We start from the raw sequence: 10,255 nt of genomic DNA, 5'->3' as shown, positions 1-10,255 counted from the left end.
GCCATGAGAAAGGACACATTCCCTTGCTGCTGACAATCTTCTGTGCGCATGTAGGCAACCGCACCATAGGACTTCTCTGATGCATCACAGAAGATGTGGAGGTCTTGAGTGGTTAAGGAGGTGTCTACTGAATGAGGTGTGAGGCAGCGAGGCAAAGTGATGGTGGAGAGGTTAGGAAGTTCATTCTCCCATGAAAGCCAGGCTTTTAAGAGATCATGAGGGAGATTAGGGTCATCCCATTCTCGTGCCTTTCCCCATAAGTGCTGGACGATGATTTTGGCTCTTGTGGTGTAAGGGAGGATATAGCCAAGAGGATCATACTGGCTAGCAAGGACTCTGTAAATATGACGCATAGTTGGAGTAGTAGATTCAATGGTTCTGTGCCTGTATCTGAGAGTATCTGTATGGCAGTTCCAGAGGAGGCCTAGAGTAGACTCTAAGGGATCAAGAGAAGGATGGTGTGATAACCAGAGCTCTGTTTGTTCTGACCTGGCTTCAGGAGGGAGGTGACAGATGACCTGAGGATCATTACTGGCCCATTGTCTGATTTCGAAGCCACCAGAGGAGAGGGTAGTGCGTAGGCTATTAAGGAGATCTTTGGCTTCCTCTGGAGTGGGGAAACTCTGTAAACAGTTATCTACGTAGAAATTACTGTGTATGGAATTGTGAATGCACTCATCTGCCTGAGCATCTTTGATGATCCTCTGGAGGATGTAAATGGCACAGCAAGGGCTTGAGGTTGTGCCAAAGGGGAGGACTTGCCATTCATACACAGTTGGGGGAACTTTACAGTCCAGGTCACGCCAGAGGAATCGCAGGAGAGGTTTATCCTGGGGTAATAGGCGCACCTGGTGAAACATTGATTTAATGTCTCCATTGATTGCAATCTTGTGCTGCCTAAAACGGAGCAAAACTCCAAGGAGGGAAGGCCCGAGGATTGGTCCAGGAAGTAACTGCGAGTTCAAACACTGATTTCGGAAGGAGAAGGAGCAATCAAACACAATGCGATCTTTACCATTGTGATGCACATTGTGGTGGGGTATGAACCAGGACTCAGGAGTATCTTCTATTTCAGAGGATGACAACTTTTTGACATACCCAGCATTAACTAATTTCTGGATCTCACCAGTATAGTTCTCTGCCTGTTGTGGATTTTGAAGGAGTCGCCTTTCACAGCTGCGGAGACGGGACATTACTGCCTCCTTAGGGGCTTTCAGAGGGGGCCAGGGATCTACATGGAGGAGGGGTGCTGCATATCGTAGAACGCCGTCAACAGGTGTCCTGATAGTTTGGGTCTCAAGCTGGTGCATTGCCTCTTGATCCTGTTTGGACCGAACCACTGCTTTCATGCTTCTCTGTGGTAACGCATCAATCTGCCATAGTTTCTGAACATTATGGTGGATGTCATCAGGTGGGCATTTAAAGGAGATATAATGAGAACAAGTAGAAGATAAGCTAGAAAGATCTCTTGCAGGACCCTGCAGTGTCCAGCCGAGCCGGGTCTTGATTGCTACAGGGGTACCAGGAGGGCCTAATTTGACAGGTTGTGTTGGGATGATGAGGTGTGTATGATCAGCTCCTATAAGGAGAAGTGGCCTTACTCTATTAAGCTGTTTGAGAGGGAACTGACGGAGGTGTGAGTAGCGCCGCTGGAGGAATTTCACGGGGTGAGAATGTTCTGACAAGGATAGTTGTTCAGCAGTGAAGGCTTGACTGATGACATAGGACTTATTAGGATGCACTTTAGGAATAAGGGTGAAGGATAAAGAAGCTCCATTAAGAGTCTGAACATCCTGTCTCACGGTTCTCAGCTGTAGACTCTCAGATTTACCTTTTAGCTGAAGTGTTTGGGCAGCAGGGTGAAGGAGGATTGTTCTTTCGGACCCATCATCCAGTATGGCATAAGTGTCTAAGGATCTGTCTCCATTGCGCAGGGTCACTTTTACTACCTTCAGTAGTACTTTATTGCAGTCACTAGGGTGGTCAAGATATAGATTTTGCACTTGCCTCTGATTAACGTTGCATAGGATGTGTAGGTGTTTCCCATTACACTGGCTGCAGCGTCCTTTCAGGTTACATTGGGTTGTAAAGTGATCTCGTAAACATCGCCAACAACGTCTCTGTTCCTTGATCCAATTAGTTATCTGGTCTTTGGTGAGCTGGAGGAAATCACCACACTTACTGACATGATGTTCAGTAGAATTGCAGTAAGCGCACACTGGATAGGATTCCGCCATGTTGTTAGGAGGCTGAATTACTTTCGGTGAGGGAACTTGGGCTTTGGAGGAGGTCATATGAGAGGAGGTTTTAATACCATGGAGTATGGTTGTACCTCTTAATGGGTGAGGAGGTGGAGGAGGCCTCTGCCGGATAGGCTGAAATGTCCTTTCTCTCCTAGGCTGACAGCGGGCTTCTTGTTGTAGCCAGTTGGAAAAATCTAGGAGGTTATAGGAAAGGGAACCTGGTCTACTCAAGCATATCCATCTCTTAAACTGGCAGAACTGCTCATGGGGAAGTTTCTCTAGAAGTCGCTCAACATGTGAGCCACAGGTAAGCTCAGAGAGACCCTCAGGGCCCATGGACTGAAGGAGGCCTACTAATGCTTGCACTCGAAGAGAAAATTGGTCCAAGCCTCTACCATCACCTGTACGAATAACAGGCATCTCCATGATGGACCGGAGCTCCTTCAAAGCAAGCTGTCTAGGTTGACCGTAACGCTCATCTAGGGCTCGTATAGCTCGAGTATAAGGATCTGGAGCATAAACATAAGCCAAAGCAAGTCTCCTCGCCTGGTCTACCTTTAGATGATCCAATAGGATGTGGTATTTATATTGCTCTGATTCTCTTGGATCTAACAAGTTGGATAGGGCCATCTTTAACATCATGTATTGACATTCATCCTCCCTCGTGAGATCAGGGAAAGAAGGACCTTCTACCCTCCTATGGTTTAACTGCAGGGGGCCAATAGGAGGAACTAGCTGGTTTAGAGGGGCAGCTGACGTTAGGTGGTGGGGCTGCACATTGAGAGGCTGGTATGCCGGCTGGACAGAATAGGACAAAACACCAGGCAAAGGTTGGTTTGGCAGTGTATAGGCTGGGAGCATGGGGTTATATGAGGCTGGTGCTTGATATGCGACAGGAAACTGACCACAGCCAGGAGGATTCGTGCTCTGCAACGACTGTGGCATAGGTTGGGTAAGAGGGGCACGACTTACAGGAGGCAGAGGAGATGGAAGCTGTGGCTGAAGTAGGAGAGGAGGGTGCCTATGGTCCTCTGTATGGGCTTGTGGAGATGCTGCTGATTGAAGGTTAAGATTATCAGGGCAAGGGGATGGCAAGCGAGACCGTGAGGAATGGGTGCTGCTCCTAAGCATGCACTGCTGGATTAGTCTACCCTGATTTCTTAATTCTTCTACCAATTGCTGTAGGAGTGCAGTCTGAGTATCAGGAATGGGAGCTATTGGAGAGGTATGTTGGTGTTCAACTTCAGGGGTTTGCACTCTCTCAGATAGGACAGGTGAATAAGGGTGTGGAATATACTCCTGAATATCTCCCTCCGTGGGCAATTCCAACTCCTCTGGCTCTTCCTCAGACTCATCTTTCCAGGGTTGATAATGAGGACCAGTACCAGGAATATCTGCAGGATGGAGCAGTTGTTGTTCTGGTGCTTCTGCTGTAGGTTGCGACCGCTGAGGATATTGTAGGATGAAATCATCATAACGTGCGGGGAGCTGAGCTTGGCGACGTGGGCGCTCATGCTGAGACAATGAGGGCAGGGAGTGACTAGACATATCCACTGATCATCAATGAGCTCCGGCTCGAAGGACCATGAAAAGGAGGATTGATAGAGAGATGTAGGTGGCTGGCTTGAAAACCAGTGGAGGTGTCGGTAAGAACAATCCAGTCCAGTCACTTCAATTACACAGCATCTTTATTTATTAAATGTATGTGTGTGAGCGTGTGGTTTCTACAAGAACAGAAATACAATGTTTTAGTTCACAATAAACATAACATGAAATCCACAGGAAATAAAGGAATTTAAACAATACATGAAGTCATCTACTCATATAATCTCAAATACATATGTAAATAACTAAAGAACATGCCCAAGCAAGAAATACAGCAAAATAAACACATTTAGGATAAACTTAATACAGAATAATAATTAAGTGTCAAAAAAGCACTTACATGGTCAAATACACACACGCAGGGAAAAACAAAGGAAGAACTCAGTCCTCTGCACAGTGCATCCATGTGCACCAGAATGAAGGTGCTGTGAGCACAGGTGCAATTTATAAGGCCTGATAGTGTCCTAATTGGCTTGAGATTAGGTGGGTGGAGCTAAAACTTAATAGGAAAATTCACAAGCTAAGTGGGGTGTGGCACATGCTTGGCACCTTGACGCTTAGGGACACACAACTTCTCAACACACACACATACACACACAAAGACGCGCGCGCGCCAGTATCGTGCACACAGACAGCACGCCAGAATACAGTTATCTTTCGTGCTTGAACTTACAATAACACACACAATTATGCCAAAATGACCGTTTTGTCGAGTATCTTCATAACATAAGAGCAGTCTTATGATGAACGTGAAGAGTTGTGAGAGAATGAGGCGCATGTGAGATCCGCGTCTCCGTCAGCTGGTCTTAAAGAGACAGCAGCCAATAAAGCTTTCTGTCAGTAGAGTTAATCAAAGAACATGATGAATGCAAAAGAATGCTGTTGACTAAAGTGTGTTTTTTTTTTGTTTTTTTTTTTGTTGCTATAATAAGGATTAGTCTATATTTAATTTATAATTTATGCAGTGCAGTTTGATAACTTTATTCAATTTCGGTATATGTCCTAGGTCTACCTGTTAGACAGGCACAGGTAAATATGACATTTATTTTTAACTCTTGTATTATTGAGACAAATAACAATATTTAATTTAAAATATATATATTATTTTAATTTGAAAACACAGTGCATTTAGTTGTTGTTTCTAGTTTGAGTTGAGAAATAGGCTACAAATTTCAGCATTATCACTAATCTGTGTGTGCATTTTACTTGAGAAATAAGCAAGTTAACTCATGAAACCATTTGTTTACTATATCGCAATCACATATCACAATATTGACCTCAATAACCACAATACGACATTTTCCCCAAATCGTGCAGCCCTACTTTTCAGAAAAAAAAAAATTTTGTATCATTGTCTTGTGAACTAGATCAATAGTGATTGGCATGTTAAATCCCACACCTGGTGGGCCACCTGTGTGTGTGTGTGTGTGTGTGTGTGTGTGTGTGTGTGTGTGTGTGTGTGTGTGTGTGTGTGTGTGTGTGTGTGTGTGTGTGTGTGTGTGTGTGTGTTCCTTTGGAGGGTGTGGTTGTCAGGTAGGGGAGGGGGGCCCATGAGCTTCAGTGCCCAGGGGCCCCTGGGGGTACTAATCCAGCCTTGCGTGGGTTGCACATCGGCATGAAACAGCGCGGATGAATCCAATGTTTTGAGGTGAGTGTGCGGCTGTCAATCACCGCGCCGGTGTGGATACTGGCATTCAGAATCACAGAATAGCCTATACTTTTTGGAAGTATGACCAATATTAGAATTTTCAGCGGAAAATGACATCTGAACAAATAAGTAACATCCACTTTTGTTCTGATCAACTAAGGGGAAAAAAGCATTGCAGTAAATCGCGCTGATTAAATCTAACGATCGCTTATCATATCATGTCAAACCGTGCAAATTATAGAAGAGCAGTTATTTTTTACAAACAAATAACAATCATAGTGCTATGAAATAAACGGTGTATGAACGGAATCCCTGTTATGCATAAACGTGTTATAATATAATAACATCTTACGTCAGGAAAATTTTCACTTTACCGATCTGATTCAGATCCAATACTTGACAACGGAGGCAGGTTTGATTTTCTTGGAGTAGAGGTGAATTGCTCCCTCTCATAGCTAGCACAAAATAATTCATATTTACCATAATAGCAAAATGAGAAAGGCACAACAAAGGAAACTCCGTAACTGTGTAAATTAAGCGAACAAGTGCGCTACTGTTACGTAATTAAACTATTGAAATGTCTTACCTGTCTAGCAAAAAAAAAGACGGAGTTCACGCCATCTTTCAAAAGCCCTGCCGATGTTTATCCTTGTTTTCGCATGGGCCGGTTGCAGTCTCTTTTTAGCGCAATTTTCCTACGGACAAAATTGCGATTGTTAACTCATGATTTCTGTTCTGTCTGTGCGCACCAATCTTGCACTTCTATCTCCTCCTCAACCAGACCACCTAGAGACTTCGGGTTTTCGGCATTATGTTAAGGAAGGTCTAATCTCGGGAACGCACACAAAAAAAAAAAAAAAAAAAACATAAAAAGATTTACTATCTCTTAGTGTTGTGATCCCATGACGTCAGAAAATTGCGCTAAAACACTCACTGAGTTTTTATTACTTGTTTTCTCTAGCCACTTCGAAGTCCGAAGTCTTTTGGGTTTTACAACTGGTGAATCTCCAGTTGTCACTGGTGATTGTCGTTTGAAACATTCTGGATCCGCTATAAGTTTAATTATTTCAAGTGCTGTGAGAAAAGGTTATAAATCTCCACCTCCAGCATCCTCACACGCAATATAGCCTACTAGCCAGGACTCCTTCTTTATGTGTACAGATGTGACGTAATGACGCAAAGACATGCTCGAATTTCCCATGGAAATCCACCAGTACCACTGGAATTAAAAGCATTATTAAAAGCTAACCTATTTAAATCGAGCTAAGGCAAGCAGATAGTTTTGAACACTGGCTGGTTATGTTTTTTTTATTATTATTATTATTATTTTGGATCATTTTTAACACAAAAGTTACGGACTGCAGCTTTAAGTCTGTATAGCGTAAAATCAGAGGCTGACACGAGCGATAACACGCAGAAATATTTGCGTGCTATCAAGGTGCAAATTACGATAAGTTTAATGTATTACCATCTTCATAAATATGTATCTTCATTTACATACTTGTTTGTTTAATAAAAGTATAGAGTCATTCATTCATTTTTATTAAATCCTTAAGATTTACCATTAATTTATTTATTTATTTACCATTCATTTATTATTTACATATGATAGAAATGTGTAGAAATGTATAATACATTAATAAATACATTAATAAGAAAATGTGAAATTGCAACAAAGTTAAATGTTGTAAATGTGATGAAAGAGGGGGAGGACTAGCGTATAGTGGGTGGATCTTGGCCAACTTCCTTTTGTCATGGTGTGTTGAACTAAGAGTTTCATCAGAGTTCTACATTAGCTGTGCGAGCGGCGCACGTGGACCGCAAACTCTCCCGGCGACTTCACTCCGAAACGAACCTTTTCTCTTCATTAAGGAATCTGCAAGGACGAGTTTGAGCTCGCACTAAATTGTTTAATTTGAAGAATGTGGGCGCTGTTTATGTAATTTTTTTTAAGTCACTCCACCTAACTTGAGTTCATTCAATTATGGTGGATAAGGGTCCCCTTTTGACTTCAGCTATCATTTTCTATTTGTCCATTGGGGCAGCAATATTCCAAGTCATCGAAGAACCGAACTGGGAGATTGCAGTGAAAGCGTATAAAGCCGAAAAGGAGAAAATATTGAAACAGTTCCCGTGTCTGACAAAGGCTAACCTGGACTACATTCTAGAGGTAGGTGTACCAGTTTGAGTTACGTTAATTCTAACAAATGTGCAAAATTACTTGTTGTAACTCGTCACGTTGGAACGTAGGAAACAGAAAGCTAAATGCATTCCAATTGTATTAATAAATTTAACTCTGGTTGTAGCCTTCTGTGAGAAATCTGTAAAGCATGAGGTATAGTAGTATGGAGGAAGAAATGTATGCGTAAAGTGTACACATATGGGTAGTGTGCATTGGGTAGTTCTATGCTCAACTGTTTATTGCACCTGCTCTTTTAACCAATTAGATTTATATAATCTATCAAAAAATGTGTCTTCTACAAATATCCACTTGCCTTATAGTAATGTGAAAACAAAATATTTTGCATTTAATATAACTGAGGAAGCTCTCATGGGCTTTTGAGAAACATCAATGTTGCATAGGCTACTGTTTAGGGAACAGAGCCATCCTTACCATTTTTGTGATTGTTAATGTTTGATGACTATGGTAATAAAATCATTGGACTAGTGGCAATAAGAACTGATTTTAAATGTCAACCTGAATTAAAATATTTTAGGACTGAAAAAAAAAAGACATGTAGAAACAAGTTGTATGTTTTCCTGCCCCATCCCCCAAAGGAACTGACATTTGAGTGGATTGGGTATATGTTGCCCCCAGTGGGAATGACCCTATCCAAGCTGTGGTCACATTCACTTTCAGTTCTCTTTGTCCTCTTTTCTTTCAAATCATGAGGGACAGAGTAGGGTGAAAGACTTTCAGTGAGAGGAGCATTCACTGTGTCTTGTAGGACATTTTGGGCTGTCTGTCAGCTCAGGCAGCTGTCTGCCAAATTACTCTAAAACACAACCAGTGTGTTTACAGCAGCAGCACATTCTAAATGTATAACTCACAACAATGAATATTAAATAAGCCACATAGTTTTTACGAAGTACCAGACATGATTATAGTCTTACTGAATTCCTACATTAGCCTGTTTCATATTTCGGTTTTCATAGTAGTTGTTTGTGGTTTTATAATTTTAGAAGCAACAAGCCTCATGTTTGAACCATTTATTGAAAGAAGTAGACAATTGGGGGACATATTGCTGCATTTGAGAAGGATGAGTATAATTTGTGGTGTATGCTGAGTCGCACTGGTTTAAAGCATTTGACGTTTTTTAACATAAAGAACCATAAGGAAACTTTCTCTGGTTTTATGATTTGTTAAATGAAGATCAAAGTCTAAATAAATCCAGGGAAGAAAATGAGGGAGTTATAACTGGCACTAATATGAAATCTTGGCAATCCCATGCAAATGTCAAACTTACCATAGAAAAAGGTCAGGTTTTGGCTTTTCTTTTCTTTTAATATTTTTATTCTTTATAGGTTTTGTTGTTAATGAGTTGTGCTTTTAAATTCACATTTTCTATAAAGTGTATAGTCTCAGCCATTACCTTAGAACTGTGTAATAATTCATAACACTGAAATTGTCCATCTGTAAAATACCTGTTTGCTAAATAATTATGTTTCATCTGCCCTCGGGGTTAACAGCATTCTTGACTGTACTGTCATCCTTTTATGAATCTGTAAGCCAAGTGTGCAATGAAAATGCAGCGTTGCAGAAGTGAGAATGTTATATTTGATTAAGATCACCTCTGGAAAAGCCTGTTCATATATGCGGAAAGATCCATCCATTTGAAGCTGTGAACTTTCCCTCCTCAATCATTACAAGATGTTCAGGTTGATAAAGAGGTTGGCATGATGAATGCATGTATATTCATTTTGTAGATGTAATTCACATTGCTGTGTAGGTGTGAATCCGCCTGTTGTCTTGAGTTTTTTCATAGACATTTAATTGGAAAGAAAATAAAGTAATTGGTTAAAGATTAGCTTGATAACCTGTTTAAGGATATTTAGAGCAACATAACTGTGCTGCTTTTGCTAATTTGCTTAAGTAAAAGTTCAAGAGGGGGAATTGATCTTGTCTTAAAGTCGTTTATTAATGTCGCATGCTTGAGTGTTCTATATTTGACCATTTTACCGAAGCTCTATACAACTAGGAGTGTATCATTTACAGCATAAGCTGATAAGTACTTTCACAAGCTGATGAGTAAGCAAAAACTATTTATTGTTTTCGTTATCATTTCCTGACACACAAAAACAATTTTCCAAAGCAGAATTAAGTTTTGAAATTGATGGTGTGGAATTTATTTTGAAAATGATAAACGCTACAGAACAATCTGTAAACAAGCAGTAGAAGTTTAACTGAGTGTTGGAGTCTGTGCTACTCTTTTTAGGTAGAAATAGTTAGTAATTTAGTTAGTAATTGAAGAGGGCTGTGTTGTGATTACATAAGTATGTACTTATATGTACTTTGAGTATGTACTTTGCTTATAATGTGGTTCAATCCCACATATATTTACTTAAGTTTCTATAAGCACTCAAATGTATTGACAGCATCTAAAACATAAATCATTTACATACAACTTTACCAACATATAAAATGTTTACAAATTCTTAGTTAAGCTATGAATATTTAATACATCAAATTAATCAATTGATTCTTCTATAGGCCTATTTATGATCAATGAGGTTGTTTTCATTTACATTTATTTTAAGC

General features: G+C 40.6%; 1 protein-coding gene across 1 annotated transcript in view; it reads left to right on the top strand.

Moving 5' to 3' along the window:
• The first annotated feature begins 7,238 nt into the window (after positions 1-7,238).
• Positions 7,239-10,255, top strand: part of kcnk5a (potassium channel, subfamily K, member 5a) — a 35,762-nt gene continuing 32,745 nt past the window's right edge. Inside the window, exon 1 of the mRNA XM_079853453.1 lies at positions 7,239-7,666. Within this exon, the coding sequence (XP_079709579.1) occupies positions 7,481-7,666 (186 nt within the window). The 5' untranslated portion in view covers positions 7,239-7,480. The remainder of the gene's footprint in view (positions 7,667-10,255) is intronic.

Source organism: Squalius cephalus (genome assembly GCF_949319135.1).
Source record: "Squalius cephalus genome assembly, chromosome: 20".
NCBI lineage: Eukaryota > Metazoa > Chordata > Actinopteri > Cypriniformes > Leuciscidae > Squalius > Squalius cephalus.
This window is presented reverse-complemented; position numbering and strand designations above follow the sequence as displayed.